The sequence below is a fragment of the Papio anubis genome, chromosome 1, assembly GCF_008728515.1.
Source record: "Papio anubis isolate 15944 chromosome 1, Panubis1.0, whole genome shotgun sequence".
NCBI classification, from domain to species: Eukaryota; Metazoa; Chordata; class Mammalia; order Primates; family Cercopithecidae; genus Papio; species Papio anubis.
This window is the reverse complement of record NC_044976.1, coordinates 125240361-125259190: the sequence shown is the minus strand read 5'-3', so window position 1 is coordinate 125259190 and position 18830 is coordinate 125240361. Positions and strand designations below refer to the sequence as shown.

The 18830-nt window shown below is 45.9% G+C and overlaps 1 protein-coding gene across 3 annotated transcripts in view; it reads left to right on the top strand.

The window, feature by feature from the left end:
- ADAR (adenosine deaminase RNA specific) overlaps nt 1-18830 on the top strand; it is a 47188-nt gene that overhangs the window by 9848 nt on the left and 18510 nt on the right. For 2 of the 3 annotated variants that reach the window (XM_031653343.1, XM_031653342.1), the window contains exons 2-3: nt 15342-16125; nt 16407-17205. In XM_031653343.1, the coding sequence (XP_031509203.1) occupies nt 15342-16125; nt 16407-17205 (1583 nt within the window). Of the gene's footprint in view, nt 1-9633; nt 10073-15341; nt 16126-16391; nt 17206-18830 lie in introns of those variants that run through there. The other variant, XM_031653344.1, reaches the window with a different exon arrangement.

The following is an 18830-nucleotide window of genomic DNA, read 5'->3' as shown; positions in this document are numbered from 1 at the left end:
CATAGTATTTGCAGTAAATCGTTATTTAATTTGGTATTAATTAGCATTCATAAAGTATTCTGCCATCACATTTGAGACTGGTATGTCCTTCTATTTAAGACATATTCCTCAGCAGAGTTTGTACTTTTCCACATGTAAGCGCTTCACTTAGGGTTATTCCTAGATACTTCTTTTTTTTAATGTTTTATTTGCTACTGAGAATATGGTAATTTTCCCTGCATATAAAGAAGCTATTGTGTTTTATATATTTCTCTTATATTCAACCATATTCTTTGACTGGTATTGGTTCTAAGAGTTTTTCATTTGATCCTCTTGGATCAACTAGGGTTATGATGATATCATCTGCAAATAATCTGTTTTTCTTTTTAATAGTTTATCTCTTATTTTTGTTTTGTAATGTAGAATATGTAAGAATTTCCATATATGTAAAATATATTAAATATATATAGTAAACATATGTGTTAAATACCATATTTCTTTTAAGACCATTGAGCATAAGGACATGCTATTGATTTAATAACAGATTTGGGGGACACTGTATTAAATGTATACTTATACTATAATTCATATTCCAATATCAGAAATGTTAGGATGTAAAAAGCAGTGCATCTTAGAATTAAGGAAAATAGCAATGGTAATGGTAGCCGCCTTTTTGTTTCTCATTTGAGTGGTAGTGTCTAACTGTTCCATTCTACGTATGATATTGGCTGTTGATTTATGATAGATGGTCTTTATTATATTAAGTATCCTCTCACGTCTTCCTGTTTGGAAGAGGTTTCATGTTGGTTTAATCAGCTTAGGAGGGAAAGGTGATCATTAGCGTCAATCACTTTCATGCAGAATCCCACCTCTGCCCACAATGCCTGCCTTCTTTGAACTTTGTTAAAGTAAGCATCTAGACTCTGGCATCAAAGATTGATATGCTAAGCAGAAGTTTTACTGCCCAGCAGAGAACCAGTTCAGTGCAAAAGTTAGGCTCTGAGATGTAAGTTTTGGGGGTGGCAGTGAGGGATGAGGTAGGTTTTTAAAACACACAGTCTCTGTCCCATATTAGGGAATCAAAGTCTCCAAATGCTACTTATTGGCCAGTGTTATCTGGACTAGGCACTGTCTAAGCAACAAGCAGGACAGGATGCTTGCAGGGGCTTTTGATAAGTTATCTCTCACTGTGTCGATGAGTCAGGATAATAGTGCCCCAGTCATTGTTTTGGTAGAAGTCCAGTCCACTGGCTAGACAGCCATGTTGGGATTCATCACTTTATAGTTTTTAACTTTTCACTGTACTCCATATTGGGAACTTTAGCCCTCCTCTGAGATACCCATTATCCACTAGAACTCCAGACAAGTGCTGGAGAGGGCAGTGGGCCAGGTCAGGAAGACATAAGCCAGAGTTGAAGTACAACAGTGGAAAGAACAAAGTCTTTAGAGCAGTGCCTCTTAACCTTCGATTTGGGTACACAGATCTTTCTGGGAGTCTGAAAGCTATGGACTGTCTCTTGAGGGAAATGCGCATGTTGAGTTTTTCAGTAAATATTTTTGAGTACGCTGAAAGCAAAACACTAGTATAACCCTAGCTTCTTGGAACTTGTAGTAAGAGAGACGGACATTTACCAAAAAAACCACATGAAAAAATGTAAAATTACAAATGTAAATATGAGAAGGGGAGCTTGAAAGCATGCAGTGGGAGGGGGTAGGGGTTAGAGCTCAAGCTCTTCCTCCAGAAGTGTGGACTACGCAGAGATCTGAAGGGTAAATCACAGTATAGTGAAAAGGATGGGAAATAATCCAGAGAGAGGGGCAAGTATGTGGCAGGAGGGAGCATGGCAATCTAGAGGGAGGGAAAGAAGGCTCAGGGAGGCTGGGGGACAGAGAGATGGGGCATGGTCCAACAGAAGGGAGAAAGGTGGCAGGGCTAGGCCATGTAAGGCCTTGGAGCCATTGTGTAAAGATGTTTGCCTTTATCTTAAGAGCATTGGGAAGCCATCAAAGTATTTTTTTGTTAATAATGTAAATATTTGATTTGCATAAAAGATTCCTGCAGCATATATGTATCACTGAAATACAATAATGAAATGAATGTGCGTGAACCTAACACCTTCCCCCGAACGAGAACCTTATCTGTATTGCTGAAGCCTCCCTTGTGCCCTCTTGGAACCCATCTCCCTGTGTTCCCCCTCCCCCCTTAATTGCTAGTTTAGAATTTTCTTGAATTCCATGCATAACATGATCAGATTTTGGTTTTCAGAGATCACACAAGCTGTGTCGAGAAGACTGGATAGAAAAGAGGCCAAAGTACATGCGGGGAAACCGGTTAGGAGGTTGTAATCACAAAACACAATCTTACTAAAAGTTTGTCTGCATTTTATTTTATTGCCTTGGAAATTTATTTCTTTCACAGATGATTTATTTTCTTTTTTTTTTTTTTTTTTGAGACGGAGTCTCGCTTTGTCGCCCAGGCTGGAGTGCAGTGGCCGGATCTCAGCTCACTGCAAGCTCCGCCTCCCGGGTTTACGCCATTCTCCTGCCTCAGCCTCCCGAGTAGCTGGGACTACAGACACCCGCCACTTCGCCCGGCTAGTTATTTTTTTGTATTTTTAGTAGAGACAGGGTTTCACCGTGTTAGCCAGGATGGTCTCGATCTCCTGACCTCGTGATCCGCCCGTCTCGGCCTCCCAAAGTGCTGGGATTACAGGCTTGAGCCACCGCGCCCGGCCTGATTTATTTTCATCATTTAAAAAAATGTAAATTAATGGTATCTTCCTAGAAAAAAAAAATGAAATCAGACAAAACTAAAAGCACTAATTCTGTTGGACAATAACGAGAAGGCTGTACTGTTTGGTTTAACTAAAAAATGTGGCCAGGCATGGTGGCTCACGCCTGTAATTCCAGCACTCTGGGAGGCCAAGGCAGGCAAATCGCTTGAGCCCAGGAGTTCGAGACCAGCCTGGGCAACACAGTGCGGCCCTATTTCTACGAAAAAAAATGTTTTTAATTAGCCGGGCATGGTGGTATGTGCCTGTAGTCCCAGCCACTCAGGAAGCTGAGGCAGGAGGATTGTTTGAGCCCAGGAGTTTGAGATTGCAGTGAGACATGACTGCACCACTGCACTCTGGCCTGGGTGACAGAGACCTTGTCTGTTTAAAAAAAAAAAAAAGGACATCATGGCTGTGTATAAGTACATCTATGACATCTAATCTGTTTTGGCCTTTTCCCTTTGATGTACCCAAATGCAGAAATTCCTGTCTGGCCTAGCAAAGCCTCTGGCAGCCCTGGACTTGGAGCTCCCTGGTTTGTACTGCCCAGCAAAGATGCTGTAGTAGTTTCCCATGGCTGTCTGCTGTAAAAAATAACCACAAACTAGGTGTTCTAAAACAACAGAAATTTATTCTCTGACAGTGCTAGAGCCCAAAAATCTGAAATCACTATCACTGGGCCATGTTGGCAGGGCTGTCCTCCCTCCAGAGGCTGTAGGGGAGAATCCATTCCTTTCCTCTCCCAGCCTCTGGTGGGTGCTGGCATCGATTGTCTTGCGGCCGCGTCGCTCTAGTCTTCAAGGCCAGCATCTTCAAATCATTCTCTACTCTGTCTTCACATGGCCCTCTCCTCTGTGTGTGTAGATGGAAATTTTTTTGAACTTGCCAACACTAAAAGAAATGCTTGTAAAGACAAGTGGTCACTTGGAAATGGCTCTCTGTCAAATTCCAAGAAAACCAGTTCACTGAAAGTTCTGCAAAAGCCTCTCCATCCTACCCCTTTGCCTCCTCAGTTTTCTCCTCAATCTTCTGCTCTGCAGCAGCAGGGAGAGAGCAGAGCACATTTCCTCTAAATTCTATTAAGAAGACAGAATAAAAACTGGTCAATTAAGACTAGGGAGATTTAAGAAAAAAGTAAATGCAACATATTGGTTGTTTCGTAAATTGGTTATTCAAGGAATTGACCATTTGGCAAATTGACTTTCCGCAAATTGGCTGTTGGTGAAATCAGCCTATTTCCCTGAGAAACACTGCAGAACTCAGGGCAGTGGCTGCCTTGAGCCTGCCCAGGACAGGACTGTGATTGTCCCCTCCTGTTTTCTACAAGCCATGGAGATGGGGGCATTGCTCTTGCATGAGGCTGGGACTGAGAGCAGCCCCCACAGGCTGGATCTGAATCCTAGGGAAGAAGAAGATGGGAGATCTCCCACTTTCGGTCCCCACTCAGTAGAACCCAAATGTAGGCCAGTAGCTGAACATCTGTGTTGGCCAGAGCCCGGCCAGAAGTCAGTCAGGTGCTGCATCCAAGACCAATCTAGCATTGGAGAGGCGGCTTAAGGGTATCAGGATATAATGTATAAAACCACAAGTTGTATAGGGTCACCCTGTGGGGTAATTATCAGACTGAATGTACATTTATTGGTTATACATACTTGCAAAAGATTGTACACAGGCCTGTTAGTCATTATTATTAGTATTATTTTACATATGTAATATTATTACAAATGTTATATCTTTATTATATAATACTTAAGCCTGGCACATATAGATAGTTGATAAATACCACTTTTTTCTTTTTACTAGATAACTTACTGGATTGGATAAAGGCACTTAATAGCTCTTAGATACCTCTTTTTCTTCTGGAGGTACCTGAGGTATTTCTTTCTTTTCCTTTTTTTTTTTTTTTTTTTTTTTTGAGATGGAGTTTTGCTCTTGTTGCCCAGGCTGGAGTGCAATGGCGCGATCTTGGCTCACTGCAACTTCCGCCTCCCAGGTTCAAGTGATTCTCCTGCCTCAGCCTCCCTAGTAGTTGGGATTACAGGCATGTGCCACCACGCCCGGCTAATTTTGTACTTTTAGTAGAGACGGAGTTTCTGCATGTTGGTCAGGCTGGTCTCGAACTCCTGACCTCAGTTGATCTGCCCGCCTCAGCCTCCCAAAGCACTGGGATTACAGGCATGAGCCACTGCACCCGGCCACATTTCTTGCTTTCTTGTAACTTCAAAAGCCAGTTGTAGCTGGGAGCAGTGGTTCACGCCTGTAATCCCAGCATTTTGAGAGGCCGAGGCAGATGGATCACCTGAGGTCAGGAGTTTGCAACCAGCCTGGCCAACATGGCAAGACCCCACCTCTACTAAAAACACAAAAACTAGCCAGGCATGATGGCGCATGCCTGTAGTCCCAGCTACTTGGGAGGGTGAGGCAGGAGAATCAGTTAAAGCTGGGAGGTAGAGGTTGCGGTGAGCTGAGATCACGCCACTGCACTCCAACCTGGGCAACAGAGCAAGACTCTGTCTCAAAAAAAAAAAAAAAAAAAAAAGAAAATTAATGTTGATTGTTAGGAGCTATTTTAGTGGAATAAAGAACTCGATAAAGAATTGAGGAGAAACAACAGTAACAAAAAAGGAGGGCAATAAATTTGTGCCTAGCAACTCTGAATTGCTTGCTATGCATTTCCTAAGAGTTATTCTAAAATGATGCCCTGGTACTTAAAAATAACTGAGTAATTTATTACTTTCTTTGATAATATGTTGCAGATTGTTTAGGATATATTCACATGCAGTACATTTCTGTCCCAGTATCACTGTATGAGCAAATACTGAAGGAGTTTGCAGACATCTGCTTTACAGTAGACAGGGAGATAGACGTTCCAATTGGATATAGCCCATATGTGTAGTAAAGTCTGGTTATAGGAAATTATAGACTAAAAAAGACTGTTGTAAATATGTATCCCTGCACGCGGTAAGGTTAAACAGAAGATCCACAACAAACCAAATTAACAATTACTAAGCCAGACTAACAGTTACTTATAGTTAAAAAGCAAAAATGGCAGGGATTGGAAAACAAAACCAACTCAGGAACCCTGATAATAGCATGTCCTTTCCTGTAAGTGGGGAAGTCTCACCCCCTGAATGCAGTTATGGAGCTAGAGCTTGGCACAGCTATGTGGAAGCCAGACTTCTGAGAATACTGAGTTTCTGAGTGCTTCATTTTTAGACAGTAACTCTTAATCATTTAGGTGGTTTTTATAAGTAACCCTAGGTGGTATAGACACATCTGGGGTCATTTCACAGGCTCCTGGGGAGGTGAGCCATTCTTTATAGGAAGAGCTCCTCCCTTGGGAGAGGACTGACCCCCCCCCATGTGTTGGCGGTGCCTTTGAGTGTTGGTGGGATTACAGGGAAACCGCTGAAAGGGTAGGCATGGATGAATGATGAATTAACAATGGGTGATTTTTATTGTGTTTGCTGGTCTGTATTTTCTGAAATAAACCTATTACTTTTGTTTACTTTTTTAAAGACCTTCATCCAACTTGTCAAGTTCCTACAATAGAACAGTTAAAAAAAAAAAAAAAGACATCACTACCTCTCAACCTTGGGGGAGTTAAAACAATTACTGAGGAGGAGGAGAAAAAACATTTATGAATAAGACTGCAGTTACTTGAGCTGCTAAGATTAAATGACAATAGGAGTTGTTCTTTCAAGGCGTAAACTGACCTTCTGTTGAGGAAAGGTCACTGCTTCGCCACTGTGTCCTATGTTAGATTAAAAGCGATGGGGGGAGCAGCGGTCCAGCTTCCCTCACACAGTAGTTGTGATTAAAGCTTTTCTGAATCATTTCTGAAGAAGGGTTAAAGGCTTTCAGATTGTCTTGCCTGAAGACAAGAAAGCAGAGGTAAGATATAACTCCTGTTACTTAAAGGAAGGGAAAAAAAACATGGGAAAGTGGACTGGAATTGCAACAGCAAGAGTTTGTTGTGGTTCTTGTTTGTTTTTAGCTTTTAAATTTGTGAAATACAGCATATATATACAGAAACGTGAATAAAACATAAATGTATAATTAAATTATTGGAAAGCAAACATATGTAGCCACTACCCAAGTCAAGAGCTAGAACATCACCAGTACCCAAAGTATTTCTTCCCAGTCAAAACTCCCACCTTTCTACCTAGAAGTAATTAACCACAATTTTGTCTTTTTTTTTTTTTTTGGAGACAGATGTCTTGCTCTGTCCCCAGGCTGGAGTGCAGTGGCACGATCTTGGCTCACTGCAACCTCCGACTCCCTGGTTCAAGCGATTCTCCCACCTCAGTCTCCGCAGTAGCTGGGATTACAGGCGCCCGCCACCATGCCCAGCTAATTTTTTGTATTTTTCGTAGAGACGGGGTTTCACCATGTTGGCCAGGATGGTCTTGATCTCCTGACCTCGTGATCTGCCCACCTCGGCCTCCCAAAGTGCTGGGATTACAGGTGTGAGCCACCGCGCCTGGTCTCATTTTGTCTTTTATGCAGAGCATACTATAGTTTGGTTTTACCTGGCTTGGGACTTTCTGTAAGTGGGACCATATAGTATACATATGACTTTTCCCACTCAGTATCATATTTATATAATTAGCTACCTTGTTGCATGTGTAGATCTTTCATTTTTGTTGCTGTATCGTATTCCATCATAGGCATATGCCACTATTTATCCATTTTACTTTTGCTGGACATTTGGGTTTTTCCAGTTTGGGGGCTATTACAGACATTATGAATAATGCAACTATGAACTTCTTGGGGTGTGTATAGTCAGACCTTTCTAGATAATGGTAAACTGGTTTCCTGTAGTGACTAGGAGCTGCTCTGCATCCTTGCTGCCACTGGTCTGATCAGTTGGCTAATGCTGTCTGTTGGTGAATGGACAGTAGCTCTCTGTAGCTATACTGTGCATTTCTCTGATGTGATGGGGTTGAGGACCTTTTCATATGTTTGATATTTTGTTACCTCCTGTGAAGTTGTCTTTCGATTGTTTTGCCCTTGTTATACCTACTGAGTGGTCTGTTATTCTTTCAACTAACCAGCCCTCTGAAGGCGAAATAGGGATATAAAATATGCTGCCTGCCCCCGAGGAGATGGCTTGACAATTCTAGAGGCAGATATATGAACAAGAAATACATGATAATTGTGATTACTGAGGCATCCATCTTCCCCACCAGACTAGCTAAAGGATGGCACTCTTATTTGTGTCATATCCTGGGTGCTTAACACAGTATCTGCCTCAAAATTAGGTGCTTAGTAAAGTTTTGTTAAATGATCGAATGGGGCATTTTTAGCGGAATGTACAAGTGCCCTATTAGGGATAGGTGCCCAGTAACTCAAGAAGCATGGAGTAAGAAACCACAAACAGCACATGCTCCCCCTCCCCTCTCCTACCTGCTGTGGGGAAGGCCTCCCTTGTAGATTTGAAAGGTTGCTTCACTGGAAGCAGTGGAGGAGGCATGCTAGGCCAACGAATAGAATGTGCAAAGGCCCAGAAGGAAGACAGAGCTCAGCCTGCAAGGGAATGTTAATTTGGAGTGACTAACACGGTGAAAGGGCATCAGCTGGAAATACTGCTATAAAGGGACTGCCTTGTAATCTCAGAAGCAGGGGGGTAAAATTAAGATTAAACACAGGGAAAGAACTTTCTCACAGGTGAGGATGGTGTTGAACCCTACAATAATCGTTTCCCAGATACCTTGAACAAAAATCAAGTTGTTAAAGAAGCCTGACTGGCCGGGTGCCGTGGCTCAAGCCTGTAATCCCAGCACTTTGGGAGGCCGAGGCGGGCGGATCACGAAGTCAGGAGATCGAGACCATCCTGGCTAACACGGTGAAACCCCGTCTCTACTAAAAAATACAAAAAATTAGCGGGGGCGTGGCAGCGGGCGCGTGTGGTCCCAGCTACTCAGGAAGCTGAGGCAGGAGAATGGCGTGAACCTGGGAAGCGGAGCTTGCAGTGAGCGGTGATTGCGCCACTGCACTCCAGCCTGGGCGACAGAACGAGACTCCGAATTTAAAAAAAAAAAAAGAAAGAAGAATCCTGACCATGAAGCAAATCTGACTTTTGTCCCTCCAGATAACAAAAGTTATCTTTTTGAAAGTAATGGTGTAATTTGAATGAATGTAGAGAAGCCCCGAAGACTGAGCTTTCCGCCTTCAGACGTGGATTTAGCAGCAGCGTTCCCTTAGTCAAGCCTCGGTTTCTACACCTGCAAAGTGGGTATAATGCCTACCTTGGAGGGCTGTTGTGAAGATTAAGGGAGATGTAAAGTACTTAACCATTGCCTGGTGGGATAGTTTTTATGACCTAGATCCAAAATTGTTCACTGCTGCTGTTGCTACTCTTGGTACTTTTTACTGGCTGGCATCTGCTTAAGTTTGTAACATAGTAGGAGCATTAACAAGGCCCCACGGTGGGGACCTTCGTCGTTTGAAGAGATCCGCGCTCCCGCCCCCCCCCTCCCCCCGCCACATTGGCGACGCGGCCACCACCGCGCTGGCGCAGAGGGAGGGAGGACAGGGCCTCATGCTGTTTCTGGCCTGAAGTTTTGCGTGCCTTTGTTTTTCTTTTGCTCTATTCGTGTATTCCTGCCTAAGGCCTGTGCGGGGAATTAGGAGCTCAGTACTGGAACGGCGGTTTTCCTAAAGAAGAGTACCAGCCGGGCGGGGGGCTGATGCCTGTAATCCCAACACTTTGGGAGGCCGAGGTGGGCGGATCACTTGAAGCCAGGAGTTCGAGACCACCCTGGCCAACGTTGTGAAACCCTGTTCCTACCGGGGGGAAAAAAAAATCCAGGAGTGATGGCGCGCGCCTGTAATCCCAGCTACTCGGGAGGCTGAGGCAGGAGAATCGCTTGAATCCGGGAGGCAGAGGTTGCAGTGAGCTGATACTGCGCCACTGCACTCCAGCCTGGGCAACAAGAGCGAGACTCCGTCTCAAAAAAAAAAAAAAAAAAAAGTTCCTTCCGTAGTTCTCATGCAAGGGAGGGGTTCGACTTGCAACCGACCTGAAACCAAGCACTGGCGCAAGATTTGCTCAAGCCCCTCCTCTTGGCCAAACTTTCCGGAGGGGAAGGCTTTCCGAGGAAACGAAAGCGAAATTGAACCGGAGCCATCTTGGGCCCGGCGCGCAGACCCGCAGAGTTTCCTGTGCCGACGCCTCGGGCTACTTGCAGTGCGAAGCAGCAGGGGTGTGGGGGCCTCGAGGGGCTGGCGCGGCCCAGCGGTCTGGCCAGGCTCGTGCCGCCGGCGGGTCGGGTCGGGTCGGGCAATGCCTCTCGGGCGCCATGAACCCGCGGCAGGTAAGCCGGGCCGGCCAGGCAGGCCCTGGACCTTCGCCGCCGTCTGGGCTTGTCTTATAACCTCACGGGCTTTGTGTTGGAGTGCATAGCGTGTGCTGTCTTGTGAGTGTGTGTGTGTGTGTGTGTGTGTCGTCTTGCCAAGCAGCATTGCTGGTTTAGGAATTTGTGCGTCTTGTGAGTGTTAAGAGTGTGTGTGGGGGGTGTGTGTGTGTTTGTGTCTGTGTGTGGGTGTGTGTGTGGTCTTGCCAAGCAGCATTGCTGATTTAGGAATTTGTGAATTTGTATCCTGCTTATTAATTCTGCAGAATGGAGCAGTGAGTGAAGAGGGCTTGAGGGAAAATGCGCCCCCGTCTGAGTAGGAAGGCCTGAGCCCATGTCAAGGCAGACACCCGTCTCCCTTTCTGCTAGGGCCCCTTGGGAACCCCCTACCCCCGCTTTAGCACCATTTGAACAACTTTCGGACTCTGAGCAGCGCACACTATCCTCAGCGTACCCTATCCCCCTCCGGAAGGCCTTCCGGGAGTTAAAAATGGCCCTTCTTAAGCTGTAGGAGAAAGCTTGTTAACCGCTTTATAAATTATAGTTAAAAACTGGAAAAACACAAATGTCCTTCAGCAGGTTAACAGATAAACTGCTGAGCAGTGAGGAGGACCTACTGTTACAGGTAACAACACGGGTGATTCACAAGTGCGTTATGCTAAGCACGAGAGGCCAGACTCAAAAGACTGCATACTATAGGAGTCCATTTATATGACATTCTGGAAAAAACACAGAGTTATAGGGATGGAAAGTGGATCCGTGGGTGCCAGGGACTGGGTATCACGGAAGAAGTTGATTGTTGAGTGGCATGAAAAAACTTTTTAGGGAAATAGAAATGTTCTATATCTTGATTGTGGTGGCGATTGTCAAAACTCATAAATTTATACACTTAAAAGGATAAATTTTACTGTATCTAAATTATATACCTCAATTTCGTTAAGATATACATACATACCACTCCTTTGAAAGGATTAGGGATGCCTGCCTTGAAGGAAAAGCATTTCTGCACAGGTATCAGTGTATGACACTGTGGAACCTGTGTGGTAAAGGCAAAGGGGATAGTGCTTATCTCTTGGTCTGGTAGTGAGACCAGATCAAAGTGAAATTTGGGGAGCAATGAATGTTAAACAACTTGTTATGTAATTTGCATAGAGGCGATGCTGAGAGATTTAGAAATGATCACTATGGGTTGCTTGCTCACTTTCTTGCTCTCCTATTCAGTAGCTTTCCAAATGGCTGTTCTCAGTGGTGGCTTGGTTTTTAGGGGACTTAAGGGGGCAAAAAGAAAAATTAATCTCCCCCTCTCCCTCTAACCCTACTGCCCTAAGATATCCTTTAGCAAATTTATATATCCTTTCTTTTCTCTGTGTTCATTCCAGTGTGCACACACATACACATTCATGGATTTTCTCTTTTTGTTTAGGGGAAAAAAATTATAATGTACATATTATTCTACAACTTTTTGTTGTTTTATTTAACATATGGTTCCTAAATTATCCCCAGATGAATACAAATAGATATGACACATTTTGAAAAAATAAAATAACTGACCGGGTGCAGTAGCTCATGCCTGTAATGCCAGCACTTTGGGAGGCCAAGGAGGGCGGATCATGAGATCAGGAGATCGAGACCGTCCTGGCCAGCATGGTGAAACCTCGTCTCTACTAAAAATACAAAAATTAGCTTGGTGTGGTGGCACGTGCCTGTAATCCCAGCTAAGGCAGGAGAATCACTTGAACCCGTGAGGCGGAGATTGCAGTGAGCTGAGATCATACTGCACTCCAGCCTGATTGCAGTAAGCCGAGATCACGCCACTGCACTCCAGCCTGGCAACAGAGCGAGACTCCGTCTCAAAAAAAAAAAAAAGAAAAATAAAAATAACTGTGTAAGTACTATTCCATAGAATGAATGTATCATAATTTAACTCTTCTATAGACAGACATTAAAATATTTTCCAGATTTGGGCCAAGAGTAGCAGTTTAAAAAACATTTAGCTTTTAACTGACTTTAGCCACTTTGAAACACAGTTTTTTTTTCCCAAGGTCACTCAAAGAGGTAATAGGAGAACATCTAAGCTCTGGGAGCCAGCACTCACTCTACACACATTTGCCTCTGTTCCTAGCAATATGGTGGGCGCGAGGGTGCAGCAAGAGGAACAAGGAAGAAGATATGATTGCTTGCATAGCGCATAGCGGCATCTTGTTCATGCAGTCATTAATTCAACAAATGTTTGTTGAGAATCAACTTTGTGCCAAGTGCTAGGGAGGCAGAGATGATTGAAGCATAGTCCTTGATCCCAGGAGCTCACCGTGGAATCAACTGAAGCCCCTCATCAATACTGTGTTGGGAATGTTGAGAATAGAGAGTTGAGTATAACTTGTAGGACACCTAATGTTAATTACCTTTCAGACACTACAATCTGTGTGTGCCATTAAAAAAAAAAAAAAAATCCGTAACTCTTATACAAGGTAAAGTAAATGGTCTAACAGGTACTGAGTGGGAGAAGCTCAAGGAGAGGAAACCCCAAGGGCTGAAGAAGGTGGGAATCAAGGAGCTCTATAAGGAAAGGGTCAGAGTTGTGATAGGTGGCGGTGGAGGGAGATGTGCCACCTGGATTGGCATGTAGAGGGATAGGAAGATAGAGGCCGTTGCAGTGGCCCAGTAAGAGGTAATGAGGGGCTGGAACTGAAAGAAGACATGTAAGAGACAGTACAGAGGTGGCAGACAAGGCGGGACTTAGCAACTACCTGATTAGATCCAGGAGATGAGGCCAGGAGGCGGGCAGCAAAGATGACTCAGGTTTCTAGCCTTAGTAGGCTAGGAGGAGAGTGATGCCATTAGCAATAAGAACTACAGGAGAAGGAGCTGAGTTTGAGGGGATCTGTTAATTTGGTTCAGAATATGTGCTTCTTGAATTATGGCAGGATATTTAAGTGGGCAGATTGTCGACATAGTTGGAAATTCAGATCTTAAGCTCCCACACAAGGTAGTGGCTGGACATAGTAGATTTGAGTGTTTTTGCCTCAGAGGGCTAGTTTAGGTTCGGGCAGTGATTAAAGCAACCTAGGAAATAAATTATAAAGGAAGAAGAGGTCCTTAAAACCTTGGAGACTGATTATATAAAGGGTGGAACTGTTAATACAGTAGCTATTAAAAAATTATAAGGGGTGGGAAAAAGGGACAAAGAAGAAAAAGTGAAAGACCTTTGGTGCTGTGTCACCAAACCCTGGGAGGAGAATTTTTTAAAAGAAGAGCGCTCAATCCACAGTGCACTAACGCATGTTTGTTAAACAGAATGGACCACCACACAGCGAAGACCAACTGAAGTTGAAGAGAAGGAATTTTTATGGGCCCTGTTAGCATAAGTCAGGGTCCTTCTCCAGTACCATTGGGAAGCTTTGGAGAAGAAAAGGGGTACAGTGGGCCTTGGGTGGAGAAGGGAACTGACATGAGATCCAGGTGGGGTGAGGAGGTACGTGAAGTCAGAGTGGGGAAGAATCAGGGTGGCTGAATGGCGGCTTCGCCAGGGTCATGCGAGGAGCAGGTTTCACCAGAGTAAGGAGCGGAATTTGTAGAAACACAGGGAAGTCACCATCAGAAAAGAGCGGGAGTCAAGAAACGATGGCCCACAGGTACAAACTACCTGTTTTTATAAATAAAACTTCACGGTAAATGAATTGTAAATAAAGGTTTGGTTATTGTGTGAGGCTGTTTTTGCGCTACAGTGGCAGAGCTATCTGGCCCTTTATAGAAAAAGTTTGTCAGCCACTGTAAAAGAGTTGCAGGATTTGAGGTCTTGGTGTGATGGCCTAGGTTACAGTCATAGTGAGATTGAAGGAGTAGCTAGACAAGCCAATTGTGTGGCAGAAAGGTAGAGATGGAGATTACTGGGTTAAGGATCCCTGTAGCCAGGGCACCGTGAGAGTGATTGACAAGAATGCTAAAATCCCCTAAGTGTGTCAGGATGTGGAAGAGTAGAAGGCTAGAGTTATGTAAGAAAGGGTCCCAGCTCTACCTGTGCAGCCTTCAGGAGAGTCTGAGGAGGGGGTGGTGAGTGTGAGCAAATGTTGCCAGAATCCCTCCTCCCAGTCTGCAAGCCCCAGGGAAAGGAAGCAAGGTATTTACTGACACCCCCAGGCTTGTAAGTACTTCTTGGCTCCATCACCCTCCAATGAACAGCCCTGGGGAGAAGACAGTACTGGTTTGCAGGTGGGTGGGTGGGGAAAGGGGTCACAGGTGCTCGGTGTTGTGGTAAATGTGCAGATGAGAACATGGGGTTGCTTATGCCCTGTCCGTCAGGGTTCAGAAGAACATGCGGTGGAAGCAGCTATGGGGAGGTAGCTAGGGAAGGAGGGCTGGTCTGAGGTGGTGAGGAGCAGATGCTGCCAGTTCCACACATCCAGGAGAGCCTGGGTGGTTTGGGCAAAAGTCTCTGGCATCCCTTCTGAGCCTGGGTACCACACTGAAGAGTGAGGACAGTGTGCCATTTTTATCAGGAAACCCTCCAGCTCCCTGAAAACCGAATTCTGATCCTCCCGGGATGGCAGTGGAGAGCCACAGAGATGACTCTCAGGTCCCGTGGCCTTTTCCCACCTGGAGGTTGTTTTTGTTACTGCACTGTTACAGCCTTGGAGGACTGGGGTTCAGTTTGATCCAATCAGATTTATTCTTTTGTCATAGTCATCCAAACGATAGATCTTAGAGACAGGTGGGCGGAGGTGCACTGGCTGTGCGCTAGTGAGCCTGACTCAAGGAGAGGTCATCTCGTCCCTTCCCTAGTCCCGTCTCCCTTGGTTATTTCATGTGATTGTACTGGTTATTTCAGGTTTCTGTTTTTGTTTTCAAAACAGAGTAACATTTATTTGTTGTTCTAATTTTAAAAGGGTAATTGTTTTGACTAGAAAATTTCCTTCTCAACTCCCTTAAATTCCATCAAAGGGAAAAGTAAGTTAGGTTGCTGGAGAGGCTATGCTGAGGCCTCAGAACCTCTGTGCTCCTGGAAGCTCTGCGGGCTTTGCTTCCTGCCCCCCTCTCCGTGTTCCTGTTGGCAGGCCCCTAGGCAGGTTTTAGGAGGTAGGCAAGTCACCCTAGCTGAGTCATAAGCCCATGCATGGCTCAATTGCCTTCTCAGCCCATCAAGGGCTGTTCCACAGGCAGCAAAGGGAGGGGCCTCCACAGGTTCACCACTGCAGCCCTAATTCATTTTCTTTTCTGCTGTCTTATTCTGCAGGGGTATTCCCTCAACGGATACTACCCCCATCCACTTCAAGGCTATGAGCACAGAAAGCTCAGATACCAGCAGCCTGGGCCAGGATCTTCCCCCAATAGTTTCCTGCTTAAGCAAATAGAGTTTCTCAAGGGGCAGATCCCAGAAGCGCCGGTGATTGGAAAGCAGACACCATCACTGCCACCTTCCCTCCCAGGACTCCAGCCAAGGTTTCCAGTACTACCTGCCTCTAGTACCAGAGGCAGGCAAGTGGATATCAGGGGTGTCCCCAGGTGCGTGCATCTCGGAAGTCAGGGGCTCCAGAGAGGGTTCCAGCATCCTTCACCACGTGGCAGGATTCCGCCACGGAGAGGTGTTGATTGCCTTTCCTCACATTTCCAGGAACTGAGTATCAACCAAGATCAGGAACAAAGGATCTTAAAGTTCTTGGAAGAGCTTGGGGAAGGGAAGGCCACTACAGCACATGATCTGTCTTGGAAACTGGGGGCTCCAAAGAAAGAAATCAATCGAGTTTTATACTCCCTGGCAAAGAAGGGCAAGCTACAGAAAGAGGCAGGAACACCCCCTTTGTGGAAAATCGCGGTCTCCACTCAGGCTTGGAACCAGCACAGCAGAGTGGTAAGACCAGACGGTCATAGCCAAGGAGCCCCAAACTCAGACCCAAATTTGGAACCTGAAGACAGAAACTCCACATCTGTCTCAGAAGATCTTGAGCCTTTTATCTCAGTCTCAGCTCAGGCTTGGAACCAGCACGGCAGAGTGGTAAGACCAGACGGTCATAGCCAAGGAGCTAAACTCAGACCCATTTGAACCTGAAGACAGAAACTCCACATCTGTCTCAGAAGATCTTGAGCCTTTTATCTCAGTCTCAGCTCAGGCTTGGAACCAGCACGGCAGAGTGGTAAGACCAGACGGTCATAGCCAAGGAGCCCCAAACTCAGACCAAATTTTGGAACCTGAAGACAGAAACTCACATCTGTCTCCAGAAGATCTTGAGCCTTTATGCAGTCTCAGCTCCAGGCTTGGAACCAGCACAGCCAGTGCTTAGACCAGGCGGTCATAGCCAAGGAGCCCCAAACTCAGAGCCGAGTTTGGAACCTGAAGACAGAAACTCCACATCTGCCTTGGAAGATCCTCTTGAGTTTTTTGACATGGCTGAGATCAAGGAGAAAATCTGCGACTATCTCTTCAATGTGTCTGACTCCTCTGCCCTGAATTTGGCTAAAAATATTGGCCTCACCAAGGCCCGAGATATAAATGCCGTGCTAATTGACATGGAAAGGCAGGGGGATGTCTATAGACAAGGGACAACCCCTCCCATATGGCATTTGACAGACAAGAAGCGAGAGAGGATGCAAATCAAGAGAAATACGAACAGTGTTCCTGAAACCGCTCCAGCTGCAATCCCTGAGACCAAAAGAAACACAGAGTTTCTCACCTGTAATATACCCACATCAAATGCCTCAAATAACATGGTAACCACCGAAAAAGTGGAGAATGGGCAGGAACCTGTCATAAAGTTAGAAAACAGGCAGGAGGCAAGACCAGAACCAGTAAGACTGAAACCACCTGTTCATAACAATGGCCCCTCAAAAGCAGGGTATGTTGACTTTGAAAATGGCCAGTGGGCCACAGATGACATCCCAGATGACTTGAATAGTATCCGCGCAGCACCAGGTGAGTTTCGAGCCATCATGGAGATGCCCTCCTTCTACAGTCATGGCTTGCCACGGTGTTCACCCTACAAGAAACTGACAGAGTGCCAGCTGAAGAACCCCATCAGCGGGCTGTTAGAATATGCCCAGTTCGCTAGTCAAACCTGTGAGTTCAACATGATAGAGCAGAGTGGACCACCCCATGAACCTCGGTAAGAGACCACCCAGGACTGTACCTAGGGTTGGGGTCAGGTGCTCTTGCTCCTGACGCAGTCTTGGCTAGTTTGTGAGCAGTGCCATTTGGTGGCGCCTATCTTTTCCTCCTTCCCTGCTGCCTTTTAGCTAAATCCCCCTTGATTGGCCCTTTCTGCAGATGTTGAGCAGGGAATATAGACCTTGGACCAGCCAGAATCTTGGCTGAACAAGGGGGAGGTTGACTCTGTTGACTGTAATGAAGCTTCTTCAGAAATGATTGGTTTTGGCCGTACGCGGTGGCTCATGCCTGTAATCCCAGCACTTTGGGAGGCCGAAGCAGGCATATCACGACGTCAGGAGTTTGAGACCATCCTGGCCAACATGGTGATACCCTGTCTCTACTAAAAATACAAAAATTAGCCAGGCGTGGTGGCACGTGCCTGTAGTCCTAGCTACTCAGGAGTCTGAGATAGGAGAATCACTTGAACCCAGGAGGCAGAGGTAGCAGTGAGCTGAGATTGCTCCACTGCACTCCAACCTGGGCCACAGAGCGAGACTCCGTCTCAAAAAAAGAAATGATTGGTCTTGAGGGTCAGGGGCAGTGGCTCACGCCGGTAATCCTGGTACTTTGGGAGGACAAGGCAGGTAGATCATGAGGTCAGGAGTTTGAGACCAGCCTGGCCAACATGGTGAAACCCCATCTCTACTAAAAATATAAAAATTAGTCGGGGGCGGTGGTGCTTGCCTGTAATCCCAGCTACTTGGGAGGCTGAGGCAGGAGAATGCTTGAACCTAGGAGGTGGAAGTTGCAGTGAGCTGAGATGGTGCCACTGCACTCCGGCCTGGGTGACAGAGCGAGACTCCATCCCAGAAAAAAAAAAATGATTGGTCTCCATGCATCAGCATCATGCCTGCCTCCTAAGGCCAGAGGTAATAAAGACTTAACTCCCTTCTATAGGCCTTCCCGTCCTCCCTAAGCTGTTTCTGAGAGAGGTGCAGGACCAGGTGGGTTGGGCAGGCTGTATACACAGAGTGGGGGGTGGGTTGTGCTGCTAAGCATCTGCAGGTCCACAGTCCCCCCTCTGCATAGCTGCTGGGGGGAAAGGATGGAGGAGCGCATGCACGGCTGCCTGCCTGCCTATTGAAGGTGGTGGTTCTAATTTTATACACCTCCTCTGCACAGATGGGTGGGCTAGCACTTGCTGCCACTCCTGAGCTGTGAAGTCAGCAATTACCTCACTCAGATAGCTGGTCAGGCCCTACACTGTAGGTCCTAATAGGCCAGTGGACAGATTGAGGAAAACAGGAGCTGCTGAAGGGCATAAAAGAGAGCAAAACCACTGAAGCTGAGTGCCTGCAGCTGTAGCCAAAGAAAGAGCCACTAGGATGGGGGAGAATTCCACTGACCTTTATGTTTACATAGCCTGATTTCTAGGGGTGTAGATTCCTGGCTAGGGCCCTTATTCCTTGTCTTGACTGTCTTCATGATAACAATTTGGCATTTCAGAAGAGCTGTTAAGAGAAGGGGATGTGTGTGTCCAAAAGCTGGCAAGGCCAGAGCTGGATTGTTTGGGGTAGAGACTGGATGGCCATCATTCTCTTTTGTCTCCATCCTTCCTCCCTAGAGTTGGAGGAAAGCAGT